Source organism: Cryptomeria japonica, chromosome 6, assembly GCF_030272615.1.
Source record: "Cryptomeria japonica chromosome 6, Sugi_1.0, whole genome shotgun sequence".
Lineage (NCBI taxonomy): Eukaryota > Viridiplantae > Streptophyta > Pinopsida > Cupressales > Cupressaceae > Cryptomeria > Cryptomeria japonica.
Window position 1 is genome coordinate 20,622,924 of NC_081410.1, and position 15,017 is coordinate 20,637,940.

At 36.4% G+C, this 15,017-nt stretch overlaps 1 protein-coding gene across 1 annotated transcript; it reads left to right on the forward strand.

Moving 5' to 3' along the window:
- The first annotated feature begins 414 nt into the window (after positions 1-414).
- On the forward strand, positions 415-3,956 carry LOC131048076 (cytochrome P450 CYP82D47). Its single transcript, XM_057981933.2, has 2 exons — positions 415-1,371; positions 3,101-3,956. Exons 1-2 carry the CDS (start codon positions 475-477, stop codon positions 3,719-3,721), a joined length of 1,518 nt encoding a protein of 505 aa, XP_057837916.1. The 5' UTR covers positions 415-474; the 3' UTR covers positions 3,722-3,956.
- Positions 3,957-15,017: the final 11,061 nt, after the last annotated feature.

Consider the following 15,017-nt stretch of genomic DNA (forward strand, 5'->3'; position numbering starts at 1 on the left):
CCGAAGAGATTCAATCTAAGACTCTATATCAAATAACTAAAACAATTAATTTTGTAAATAAAAAATCCTCCATAAAATAAATAAATAAATGCATGCATGCTATAAGTATAAATAGTTATGCAAGTGTATGCATGATGACAAAAGACACTCAGATTGGTATAAAGATGGTAGTAGTTATACAACTGTATGCACGATGACAAACGACACTCTCAGATTGCTTAATGTCCATGGCAGAGCTTGATAGAGATCTGAGGGTGTGGGCATTAATGTCTAACATAAATGCCTCAATACTTATCTTGATCAACACTTGGCGGCATTAATTTTTGCTATAGATGCCACCATAGTTATCTGACCTTAAGTTGGTAGCATTTATTTTCATCAGAAGTGAAAATAAATACCCTGACAGGATCTCCATGGTGAGGCAAGGCAAGAGAGACTGAGAACGTAATAGATCAGAGATCTCGGCGTTGAGTTATGGAATTTGAAGAACTTACAGTCTTAGCTCTAGCCCTGACTATCTTATTTCTAATTGCAAATCAGTTGAGAAATAGAAATAATAAGCAATTTAAGCCACCTCAGCCCCCATCATGGCCCATAATTGGGCATCTCCATCTGTTCAACAAGAATCGCCAACTTCACAGAGTTCTCTGCTCATTATCCCATCATCATGGCCCCATCATGCTTCTGCAACTGGGCTGCAGACCTGTTTTAGTTATCTCTTCTTCACAGCTAGCAAAAGAATGCCTTTCTGTTAATGACAGAGTGTTTGCATCAAGGCCCAGTCTTTTAGCTGCAAAACATATGGGCTATGACTCCAAGATCCTTGCATGGCTTCCCTACTGTAATTACTGGCGAGATCTTCGAAAGATTTGCACTCTGCAACTCTTCACAGGGCACCGGATCGAGTCCCTCAGACATGTCCGAGTGGATGAAGTTTCGAATTTCATTCGTTCTTTGTTTGAAAGTTCAGGGCAGCAGGTGAACATGAAGTCCAGGCTCGGTGAACTGGCTTTTAACATTATATTGTTCATGGTGGCCAGCAAAAAAATCACGAGGTTTGTTAAGTCAGAGGAGTTTCGGAAGTTTAGGAAGATCATAGACGAGGCTTTTTTGCTTGCTGGGACTTTCAATGTTGGTGATTATCTTCCGTTTCTGCAATGGGTTGATGTCCATGGCCTGAAAGCTGCCATGAAAGAGCTGCAGAAGAAAAGAGATGATTTTATGCAGAAGCTGGTTAAAGCTCATCGTCAGAGGCAACAGGATCATGGTGTGCAACAGCCCCAAGATCTTATTGACGTTCTCATCTCTGCAACTGACAACCATGAAATTCTCTCTGACAGTAGCGATACTGTTGTCAAGGCCACTGCCACTGTAAGTTTTGATTATGCTAGAAGGAATTCAAATCTTGGGATTATGCAGTCAATTAGTCGAAGAAATCATTATAGAAGTTTTAGAATTGTTCACCATTGATTGGTAATGTTCTGTGGATGATGATTTCAAATCATAGTTCCTTCCCTTTCAGTTAATGGTTCTAGCTATTCTGGCTCTAAAACGATACTGTCATAGGTATGATTACTTTCATGTTATGCGGACAGTAGGAGATATAGTAAGTAATAGATCTCAGTAGAATTTGGTAGAATATCTGTTTCTCACTGTCTGCATAACATAAAAGTAATCGTGCCTATGACAGTGCCATCCTCCAGTTACTTAAGGAAGGGTTCTAGGGGTCTAGAGCTATGGTACATGTTCTAATATCTGTTCATTGGAATATGTTAATTAAAACAATCGTCTTCTAGATCAATCTTGTAATTATAGTAAAAAAAAAATATTAACTAGTATATTTATACATAGAAAAATTTATGTCAAAAGACTATAGATATCATTATTAAGGCATTTAAAAACAAATGAAATCTAATTTCTATTTTTTTTAATGCATCAAATTCAATTTTTGCTATAGATCTGATTTTTGGAAACAAATCAAATCTATTTTTTATTGTTTAAAAATAAATCAAATCTAATTTCTGCTTTATATGATGGGTTTGCTTTTTGTTTTTCTTATAGTGCACAATTACTAGATCATTTGTGCATAAGTATTGGATCAATTGTATAAATTTTGTGATCGTCCAAGTGAACGGTTGAACAATAGAGAATAGTGTCAGGTGTCTCAAAATGACCACTTTTTGATCTCTACGTACATAGAGAATCTTCCCTATTCATTGTAACTAGCCAGAAGCCAAAACAATAGGGGAAGCGTACCAATAGTTGTTATAGCTAACTTCGCACACCCACAAATTCTAAGCGGTACATCGGATTTTGACAATTTGTTTTGGTTGTCTCCACATTCGGCTTAACAACTTATAGTTATTGTTTTGGCTTCTGGGTAGCAACGATGCACATTGTAGGATCCGTTATGTGCGCAAGGGTCAAAAAGTACACATTTCAAAGTGTTGCTCGATACCTGCTTAAAGATGACCCGATAACCATGTACTTAAAATTGCCAATACTTATGTGCAAATGCTCCAATAGTCGTGTGCTATGGGTACCAATTAAGGTACACAAATGGGTCAATTATGATCCAAAAATACTAAAAAATGGACGATTATTGGTAATGTGAAATTTATTAATGAACTTTTAGTTTTTTTTTGGATTTCTTTAAAGTTAGTAATTGTGAGATTAGGTATACAAGGAATAAATGATTATTGGAACATGAACATAGTGCTCTATGTCTAATTGAACAAATGACTATCAACATTTTTAAAATTATTCGACATTAACATACAATTAATGCTAGTAGATTTCCACAATCCATAAAATTGTATACGCTGCTTCTGGATTTGATTGTGTAAGTGTTTTGTCATCAACGTTTCCGATCACGCTCTGTGATCCATCATCACAATGAGATAGAGATCATAAGGAGTGTGATCCGACTCCTTATGATCTCCATCTCATCCCAATGATAGATCACGAAATGTGATCACTCACACAATCAAATCCAAAAACAACAAGATTTTGAAAAACATGAAATTAAGGTTCATCACTAATGTAGGTCCTCTCCCCTACTTTGTCCACTTTATACTAATTGATTTTGTATCATACGCAGGCCATGCTAAGTGCAGGTACGGACACAACGGCTGTGACCATCGAATGGGCAATGGCGGCGCTGTTGAAGCACCCACACATTTTGAAGAAAGCCCAGCAAGAACTGGACACTCATATTGGACGGGACCGAGTAGTAGAGGAATCAGATCTGCACAAGCTGAAATATTTGGAAGCAATTGTGAAAGAAACTCTTCGCCTATATCCTGCTGCACCAGTTCTAATTCCTCATGAATCCACTGAGTCATGCAGTGTGGGAGGATATGAAATCCCAGCTGGAGCACGACTTATTGTAAATGTATGGGCAATTCACAGAGATCCAGCAGTGTGGGAAAGACCAACAGAGTTCGATCCTGAAAGGTTTTTGCAGAAGGGAAGAGAGATCGATGTAAAAGGTCACAACTTTGAACTGATTCCGTTTGGTTCAGGGAGAAGAATGTGCCCGGGCATATCTCTTGCATTGTGTTTGGTGTCTTATACATTGGCCCGTTTGTTGCAGAGCTTTGAGTGGAGTGTTCCAGAGGGGATGACGATTGATATGAGTGAGGGATTGGGACTCACAATGCCCAAGGCTGTTCCATTACAGGCCATTATCAAACCTCGTCTTCCACCTCATTTCTATTGATTTCAAGGAGTTTCTTTAGAATAAGTGGTATAAAATGTCTCTGGAAATATCTCCAAATGTTCAAGGATTTCCCTGGTCCTCTGAACATATATATATATATATATAGCTTACATATTGAATTGTGGGGAGATGAAATGTTCTTTATTTCATAAAATATTTTTAAGGTGTAGGTCTTTGGTTCATATATAGAATTTTATTATGTATTTTTCAATGTTCAAGGATATATTTTTGTTGTTGTATATATTGAATTACGAGGAGATTAAATGTTTTATATTTCATTAAATATTTTTAATGCATAGGTTTTCTTGTTTATATAAATTTCTATAATTATTCATGGATTATCTATGAAGATATTTGAATTTGGGTTTTATGTTTGAAATGAATAAAACTTATTATTTCAAGATGTAATTTATATTTGTGTATGGTCGTATTTTAAAAAATATTTTTCAAATTGCAAGAGAAAACATTCGAATCATGAATTTGACATCTTAACCAAATTTTAAGCTCACTCCAAAGAATTAGGAATACATAAAATCATTTTAGCTATGTATGGTACCCCTACTTCTCTATTAAAATATAATCACATTTTCAAAGGTCAAAAGATCATACATATACTTTTAATACTATAAATATAAGCTTAGTAAGATAAAATCTTACATGGGACCAAAATAATATAATTGTTAACAAATAAATTAACTTCCCTATGTGGTACCAACCATAGGTTAATCCCAAAATATCATTCTACGCCATCATTGGATTATAATATTCCTAGAACCAAATGAATGCGAGAGACTTGAATTTAATGCCAAGTTAAAGATAATATTATCAAGTCCAAGAACCACATGGTAACATACATAGGAAATTATTTTTAAATATACTTAGGACTAAGAATGACAAGAGAATGACTTAGAGACTAGACCACACCGAACAAGTCAATTCAATCAAGTAAATATGAAATATGGACTAAATAAACTAGGCGAATATGAAACATGATTTGATTACTTGACTTGAATGGATAGTTTACGAGGGTTTCACTTAATGAACCTGAGTTATATCACGTGCATTCATGGCATACTAAAGAATCCCTCTATTTTCAAAAAATATTGCCCTAAACTCTTTTTTTGTCAGCCCCTCCCCATACACAACTTGAATTAAAAGCCCCCTATTGTTGCCAAATATTGCATTTTTTCTTAGCTCAAATTAAAAACCCTCCTATTTTCACCGATAGGCAATATATTGTACCCTCATTTTTGTGATTTTAAACCCCCCAATATGAATGCACGTGATATAATATTTCCCAGCCAGTGAAGCCCCTGTGGGATAGTGGTGGATGGGTATGAAAATACATGAACATTGAAGCATATTCACAAGAAGACAAGGCCATAATATATATGTCCTTGATTATACCATAACATGAAATAGTTATAAAACACAAGTAAGAATATGAATCCAAGCTTAACATGAGATATATGAAATTTAGATTCTAGAAAAAATGTAAGGATTTAACAAAGATTTGGTATTCTTAGTTTTGATGTGTTGATAAATTGACCTAAAAGGTAATACAAATTTGAACTTTCATGCAATAGTTAACTTAATAGATAACTAGTGTCCTAGGTAATACTGAAGTTTCTTCAATGTAGCTATTTGGTGGAACAAACTAATTCCAAAGAATGATACCACTTTGGTATGTCATCTCTAGATTTTAAGTAAACCATTTCTTAAGAAAGATATATAAGGATTTAAATGATTTTGAGATTTTTCTTAATTGCAATTGGACGCCTAGGATCCTGTAAAAAAGGAGAGCAATCTTAGCTATCCAAACAACCATATTATCAAAAAAAAATGAAGTCTTCTCCCTCCCTCTTGAACACTAAAGATTTGTACTTTTTGTTAGGGCAACCTTCTCAGGGATTGATGTTGGGCCCAATCTCATAGTATTATCTAGATATTCTCTCTCTAATTGACAAGTATAAATGGAAGATCCCTAATGTCTAAAGTTGTTGCTTGATTCTAGCTAACTCCTTAGAAGCTTCTTTATGTTAAAATTCTAGAGTAGGGTCTCAACTCAAACTCATTCAACCTCTTTGCTAGCAGATTTTTTGTTTGCAACATAGAATCACCAAGCACGTATATTCTAAAAATATCTTAAAGAACCTCTAGTAGCTTTCTTCTTTCATAATTAGTCTTAGAATTCTATTCTTTTGGATCTCTATTTTAAACAATGTGTTTTGTAATGCCCCGCCAGGAACCCTAAAGGAAAACAACACAACTAGGCAACTAAAGGGTGAATTTTTTTTTTTTTTAAAGATTAAGTGCATTAATTATTACAATAGCACATTTAATAACACAACAAAAGTCTAACACATGATTTCATAAGGGTTACCAACGAAGATTGATTCGCAAATTATATTAACTCCATGGTTAATCCACTTGTCCATTTAATTAGATAAATTAAATGCTTAAGTTTAAAACTACACATACACCTAAATTCCATAATGAAAGAATCAAAGTATTCCAATGCATTTATTTATCCATAAACTATCTATACAAAAAATCAAAGCAACTTAATTAACATACATTCCACTGACATAATACTACAATATCCATAAATACATGGCTTCCAATAATACCAGAGATTACAAAGTTACAATATCAAGGTTACATAAAAGTTTTATACAATGACCACATGGTCTCAACTGAACCATGATCACAAACAAGAGCTGGTACATGAACCACGAACCAAGAAACACCAGCAAAGCCTTTCCTCCCTTAAACATACAATCCAAAACATCCGATGGGAAGTGGCACTACCACCCGACCATGTGATCCCGAAATGGAACCACCCCACAGTGCTAGGAGATAGTAGAAAACCCTCAAGCAAGCAAAATAAGACAAGTATGAAAGAACTACATGACTCCGCAAACATCCATGTGACTCAACTCACAAACACTAGCGACTCTAAGGAGAGAGCGTCATCGCATGGCTTACGGTGGTTACCCTGGTAGGCCTCCATAGGCCCCGACCCCCATCCTAGGTTATCCTGGTAACCTCTCCTGAACCTCCGGCTCCATCTAAGTCTCATGCGGACCCTACCAATCCTTTCGTGAAGACAAGGTGGTAAGTTTTCCATTCCAGGCTTTCTCACCACATCCTGAGCCTATACATGAACTCAACCATGTGCGAGGCAGATTATCTTAATTAATATTATAAACTACCAACCCCCTAATCAATTATTAGGTTATCACTTTTTAACTAACTTTCGAGGGGTTATCCTGCCATCCACTTGGGGCGCGACCCCTGCTCGAAAGCCACTCTCTCTCATAGGACACTAACAGGAAAGGTCTCTCTACAAGAACTCTATAGCCAAACAGACAGCCATACCTAATCTGACAAACCACAGGTGAAGGATACACAATCACTAACCCATGATTGACCATTTGGAACAAAACACACAATGGCTCACATCAACGGGGTTATACAACAACACCTGACCAAGGGAGTATAACAGCATATGACATAATGATAACTCAACCAGAATTGCAATAAAATTAAGCTTGACTGCTAACCATTTACACAAGATCCTAATACAGGCAATCTTTTCTTTAAACAACCAAAAGCATAAAATACTTGCAATTAAAGATTTTCCATAACATAAGAACTACAACTATATTAATACAAGGAAATCAATGTTGTCATTTGTCCAATAAGATTAAATAAAATCACATTAAAATTAACCCCCTACTTATATGTTCATGATTTATTAACAAATAGATCCGATTAGACTATATCAATAATCTAAATTAAATTCCAAATTAAAAATTATTTATATATATATATATATATATATATATATATATATATATATATTATAATTACATAATATGTATATTCTTCGAATATAATATTATATAATTATATCACATTAAAATATATGATAAAAAGAAGATTTATATTTGAAATAATTTTCATTTCCAATAATTATAAAATAGCTTTATTTTCCAAAATAACCTAATTAAAACCACAACAAATTATATATATATATATATATATTATATTACTTTTAACATATTAAAAATTAAACAAATCTGAATTTAGAAACTTCGGTGGCAAAACAAAGGAAACACAGTGTATAAGTGCAAATTTATTAAAGTTTGGTAGATTGCTACCCTAGGGCAGCACGCTGCCGTACAACAGCACCACTACCCGCACGGTAGCACATGCTACCGTCGATAGCATTACTACCGTACGCGGTAGCCTACTACCAACCCTCTTTTTTTAATTTATTTTTAAAAAATTTTAATAGCATAAAAACTATAATATTCAATTTCCAATAAAATTTAATAGCATAAAATCTATAATATTCAATTTCCAATAAAATTTATTTCCCAAGAATTTAATACAATTTTTTTTCCAAAAATAATTAAATCAAACAATTTCCCATAACTTTTAATAACCCAATAAATTTAATAGAAATTAAATTTATTATTATAGTAACTAAATAATTTCACGAAAATGTACAATTATTGACAGAACAACCATAACCAAATATTGAAACCAAAACCAAACAAGAGGGAATATTTACTCTGGTAATTCCCATTTTCTACCAAAACTTGCAACTTTCATGCATAGTAAAAATCTTGGCAAAATTTGCCATATTAACTTTTCCCAATTTTCTCAAAATTTTAATCTACAAATACCCAGGGAATAACCTCTTTCCATAAACTAGAAATTAATTTCAGGAATGGACTTTAGCCAAGAACATGAAATAACCAGAAAGAATTTTAGATTTGACAAACATTTTAACACACACATCATTCAGAAAGAGGGAAGAAATAGAGATATTTTATTTAAAAGAAACAATCAAAAGAAGCCACCCAACCTGGTATAGCTTTCCTGGAAGAACTTTTTAGGAGAGATTAAATCCTTCAACAAGCTTCCAATAATTTTTCTTCACCAAAATCCTTGCCTCTTTCCCGTGATTTTCAAAATAAAAAGATATATTCCCCTTATAAACTAAAATTCTCGGTTGCATACATTTTTCCCAAAAAACCCTAATATTTAATTTTAGTAATTAAAAGCAATTTTTTTTTTTTCTTTTCTAATTCCTAACAAAGGAATAAATTACATGCAATAAGCAAAAATCATTTTTCTTTTCTTTTCTTTTCTTCATGCAAATTAATTAATTTCCTAAAAAAGGAATTAAAGCAATACTTTAATTCTAATTTATTCTTTTATTTATTTATTTATTTATTCTGTTATTCTTTTATTTATTTAAAATTCTAGGAAACAATAAATGAAATTAATCTAATTTATTTTTCACTAAAATTTAAATAAAATATATTTCTAATATCATGCAAGTTGCAACTTAATTTAATAAATTCTTTTAATTAATTAAATTTATAATCTCAATGCATAAAATACATAATTCAAAAATACCAACTATGAGATAACTCCATAAATTTAATTAATTAATTAAATCTACTAAAACACACAAACTAAACAATCCCCAAGCAAAGACTCAAAAAAAGTCAAACAGCAATACACGAAGGCCGAATAAACTGACAGGACGACCAACTGCTGACACTCACAAGAGTGTAACTAAGTAAAATAGGGTCAACTACTACCTCCTCCACTTCCATCAGACAATATAAGGCACACTCAGACCTGTGAAGCCAGGTGGAGATGATACCCCGTACCTACCCGGTACTTGTACCTGCAATATCCTACATCACCAAACCACACATGCATATATACAATATAGAAAACACGGCATGCACACCGATGAAGGAGAATCGCGACGTTCCCTGTCTCACCGAAGTGAGTGAAGGAAAATCATCCCCTTGCATCCAATACACTCGCAGACACGCAACATAAAATTACACATTGCATAGATAAAGTAAAGCGTTAGTACATAGCAATAATCCATAAAATACCATAAATCAAAAGTACTAAAATAGTGCAAATAAATTATGCATCTCATATCCAAATAAAGCATGAAATAATATCATATAAGTCTGAATAACACATCATGGTAATGTATTCATTGAAAGTAAACAATAATAAAATATGATTCTAATAAGTTCAAACGAGGAGAGGTACTACATTCTCCTCCCCAAAACTAGACTTACTCTTGGAAGCCTAAAACAAATAAGAATACAACTTTCTCATCTTCAGTGTATCCTCCCAAGTCACTGATGTCTCATCATTTGGGTCCCATAGGACCCTTACCTGGTTGATGGTGCGACCCCTGAGGATCAAATCTCGACACTGAAGAATGCACATGGGCTCCATGGAAAGCTGCCCATCCTCGACCTGCAAAGAGTTCCAATCAAGAACATGTGTCACATCAGGATGATAAGGTCGAAGAACTGAAACATGAAAGACATCGTGGATGCAAGATAGACTCGGTGGCAAGGCAAGATAGTAGACAACATGTCCTATCCTCTCAAGGATCTCAAAAGGGCCCACAAACCGAGGCGCCAACTTAGAACCCTTTCCATAATGAATCAGACTCTTACGTGGACGCACTCTCAAGAACACACGATCGCCAACAGAAAACTGATGATCTACCCTATGAGTATCTGCATACTTCTTCTGCCTATCCTGTGCAGCTACCAAATGCTCACGAATCCACTCTACCTGCTGCTCCATCTCCCGAAGAATATCCGGTCCTATAAGCACCCTGTCCTCTAGCCAATCCCAACTCAAAGGAGTGCGGCAAGAAAGACGATACAATGCTTGAAAGGGGGACATACCTATAAAGCTATGATATCCATTATTATAAGCAAACTCCACTAGATAGATATAATCCTCCCAGCGCAACTGCTAGTCCATAACATACATGCGAAGCATGTCCTCCAAAACCTGATTCACTCACTCAGTCTGACCATCTATCTCTGGGTGATAAGATGAACTAAAGTTCAACTAAGTCCCCAAAGCATGCTGAAGTGAGGTCCACAATGCTGAGGTAAAGATATGATCTCTATCAGAGATGATCCGCCTTGGAATCCCATGCAATCTCACTACATCTTCCAAGAAGACTTGTGCCACCACTGCTGCCGTATAGGAAGCTCAAATAGGAACAAAGTGAGAAACCTTTGTCAATCTATCAACTATGACCATGATGGCATCATGACGACGTGAAGAGAGAGGCAACCCAACAATGAAATCCATGGAAATGATATCCTATTTCCAATCCGGTACCAAATTAGGCTATAAAAGCCCTGTTGGGTGCTAATGCTCTGCCTTCACCCGCTGACACTCTAAACACTTTGACACAAAATCAGCAATGTCACGTTTCATACCAGCCCAATAATAAATCTATCTAAGATTTACGTGCATCTTCTTGACACCTAGATGTGCCGAATAAGGTGCACGATGGGCCTCAGTCATGATCAAAACATGGAGACCCTCCAAAGGAGGTACATAGATTCATCCATGGTGACGAAGAAGTCCATCTGCCTCAAGGTTATATCCAGAAAATCTACCCTCTAAAGGCCTTCCAGACTCTATCACAACTCTAACATCGTGATACCAAGTATCCTGAGGAAGAACTCCAAGAATCCTCTCTCTCAAGTCTACTCCAAGGGACAATGCTGAAACTTTATGCCGCCTATGACTCAAAGCATCTGCCACCACATTCTTTTTCCCCTGAATATAATGAACCTCAAAATCATACTCGCAGAAGAATTCCATCCATCTCTACTGTCAAGCATTCAAGTTTGGCTATGTGAATATATAATGCAGACTAAGGTGATCACTATGCAGCTCGAACCGATGCCCTCACAGGAAATGCCGCCATCTAACCAAAGCATGAACTACAACTGCCAACTCTAAATCATGAACTGGATAGTTCAACTCGTGGTTCTTGAGTTTATGAGACTCATAAGCAACCACACATCCATCCTGCATAAGTAGTGCACCTATACCTTCCAAAGAGGAATCTGTGCATACCATGAAAGCTCTAGATGGATCAAGAACTGCCAAAATCGGAGCACTGACAAGGAGTTCCTTCAAGGTCTGAAAAGCTGCCTCACACTGCTCTGACCAAACAAACTTCTTTCCTTTTCTCTAAAGAGAAGTAATCGGGTGTCCTATCTGGGAAAAGCCTTCAACAAAGCGACGGTAATATCCGGCCAAACCCATAAAACTCCTAACTTCTGAAATGTTGGTCGGCACTGGCCAATCAACAATGGCTTGGATCTTTGAAGGATCCACGGATATACCTTCTCCCAAAACCACATGACCAAGATAGTTCACCTCAAACTGGAAGAAGTCACACTTCGCCAAATTGGCATAAAGTTGATTCTCCCTTAAGCATTGCAATACCTGACTTAAGTGACCCTTATGCTCTTCCATAGATCTAGAATAATTCAGAATGCTATCCAAGAATACAATGCCGAAACGATCAAGGTAGGTGCGAAAAACCTCCTTCATGAGGCTCATGAAAACTAAAGGCGCGTTCGTCAACCCAAATGGCACCAGTATGAACTCATAGTGACCATAACGAGTACGAAACGCTGTCTTATGAATGTCTACATCTTGAATGCGCAACTGATAGTATCCAGAATTCAGGTCAATCTTAGAGAACACCTTGGCTCCCTTAACCTGATCAAAAAGGTCATCTATACGAGGCAATGGATATCTATTCCAGATGGGTACCTTATTTAGCTGTCAGTAATCAATGCATAATTGAAGAGAACCATCTTTATTCTTAACGAAGATAACAAGCGCACCCCAAGGGGAAACACTAGAACGAATGAATCTTTTGGCTAACAATTCTTCTATCTGCAACTTCAACTCACTCAACTCCTGAGTAGTCATCTGATATGGAGCTCTCGAAATAGGTTCTTCACCAGGAGCCAAATCAATGCGAAAGTCTATGTCTCTCTTCAGAGGCATATCGAGAATATCCGATGGAAACACATTAGCATACTCTCGAAGAATACGGTGACTATCTAGAGTGATTTCTCGACTCTCTGACTCATCCACATCCTCAAGAGTAAGTGCAAAAAGCTGACACCCTCTACGCATGCATTGCTCAAGTTGCATAGCGGAAATCATATGTAGGGATATCGATCTCTAAACTCCAACAATCTCCACTTCTCTGCCAAGGTCATCTAAACACTCCACTATCTTCTTGCAACAGTCTACGCGATCACTGTGAGATGATAGCCAATCCATCCCCAACACAACTCCATAAGAACCTAAAGGAATGACTCGAAGGTCAACTGAGGTAACTATGGTTCCTAGATCTAACTCACAACTGGGAATAAAGGTATCTACAAAAACAAAGACACTTGTAGCCAACTCTATTGGCCACCTCCCCTAGCTTTCCTAGCCATGACCTAACACTGTAAAAGAGAAAACGGTTCAGATCTACGGAAGGATAAAACAAGGGAAACACAAACATTAAGACCTAAGCAAAAAGGTCAAGTTAAATGGGCTCACTGCAAACCCAGAGTACCCAGTGTTGAAACTTGGGCTCTGATACCAAATGTAATGCCTCGCCAGGAACCCTAAAGGAAAACAACACAACTAGGAAACTAAAGGGTGAAATATATATTTTTTTAAAAGATTAAGTGCATTAATTATTACAATAGCATGAACTAAAATAATATTATTAATGGGATGAGTGAAATGGCGACGCATGCGAAAGGCAGAAGTAGCCTCTCTCTTTTCAACCAGCCCTTTCCTCTGCGAAATGTTTATCACGATTATGGAAACCGTTTTGCGGTTCTAGCGAATGATGCTAGGGCAAATGAATTAACCAAAGCTAAATCTCGGATCAACAAGCAAGAAGCCTTTTTTGCTAAAACAAAATACCCACTGGTTGTATCGACTAGGGCTTCCCTTCCTTTGCTCCAAGATAGGGATCAAAAATGGCAACCGGTAAGGCGTCGAAATAAAAAGGCAGAAAAACAAGCGAATTACTTAAAGCAACATCCCAATCCAGGGTGGAAGGAAGGTTCTATAAAACCTAGTCGAACAAACAGTCCCACGGCTTCAGATATCAAAATGTTTGGTGGCAAATCCTCCAAAGATAGCCCCAATGGGATAACCATTGACATTGATTCCCATACATTGGATAGGTATCGAATGCATTGCAACAAAAGAGTGTTTTTTGCATGATGGAAAGGCTGGGGGATCCCGTCTGAACAAATTGCCAACTGGGTAGCGTCTTCCCTCAATAACCAGGTAAAAATTGATATCCTCCCTGATCAATTCTTAGCTATTGAATGTGGTAATCAAAATTTTAAAAACTCAATATTAAATAGGGGTTTGTCTGAGTTTAAGGGCTTAGGGTTTGATTGTTGGGAGTGGCAAACCCTCTTTCATCCGTCATTGTTAAATTCGTTTATGGTCAATAGAGCCATATCTCTCGAAAGAATTCCAATCGAATTAAGAAATAATGACTTCTTGAGAATTTTAGGGAATAAAATAGGCAAATTTGTTGAAGTTAAAAAATTTGCTTTAAGCTTCTTTAACAATGTTATGATTGTCAATATGAATGTAAACATTAAAAACATCGATTCAATAACACTAAAGTATGGAAACCAGAGTTTACCTCTTGAATTACCCTTCTACAATGGTCCTTTTGAAATAGATAGACCTAGGAAAAATGCTTACCCTAAATTAATTACTGAACCAAGAGTACCTCCAATTAAATTTGTGGACGGAGGAGGATTCACCATCATAGGTTTTAATAAACTCAGCACTAATCCTCCCTCTCTGGCTCTTTGTGGTCAGAAAGCCCTAATTAAGCTTCCATGTTCTCAGCCTCAACCTCCTCTACTGCCTGTCCCTCCTAAGGGGGACCCTAATAGAGGGGCTGGTAATTTAGAAGAAGGGGAAATTTGTGAAGGGCTTCCTCAGAATGAACAATCTGGCATGGTTATGTCACCAGTAGGCTCTCTTATCTTACAAGACAGAGAATACTCTTCAAAAACTTCCCCTCTGAGGGATCTTACCACCCTATCACTTCCAAAAGATGAGGGCATCTCTACCCAAGATCTAGATAGGATTTCACAACAATCCCATCAAATCCCCCCAGTCTCAAATATGATAACCCCTCTTGGGGAAAAGGCAAGTCCCTCTTCCCTGAAGACTGACCTTGTCACAACTAAAGCTTCTGGGGCTGATCAAGTAGCAAAGGAAGTTGATATCATCGCCAACTTTATAGGGGAAGAAGTAGTAAAGGACCTCATGGATCAATTGATTGAAGAAATATGTGATAATGAAGAACTGGAAAGATAGAGAGATCTCCTCGTTAACAACCTGGTTAATATTACTAGAG

Excerpts from the sequence above, each read along its gene's own strand:
- LOC131048076 (XM_057981933.2), top strand. The coding sequence starts at position 475 with ATGGAATTTGAAGAACTTACAGTCTTAGCTCTAGCCCTGACTATCTTA. Across the intron at positions 1,372-3,100 it reads TTGTCAAGGCCACTGCCACT|GCCATGCTAAGTGCAGGTAC; the intron begins GTAAGTTTTGAT and ends TATCATACGCAG.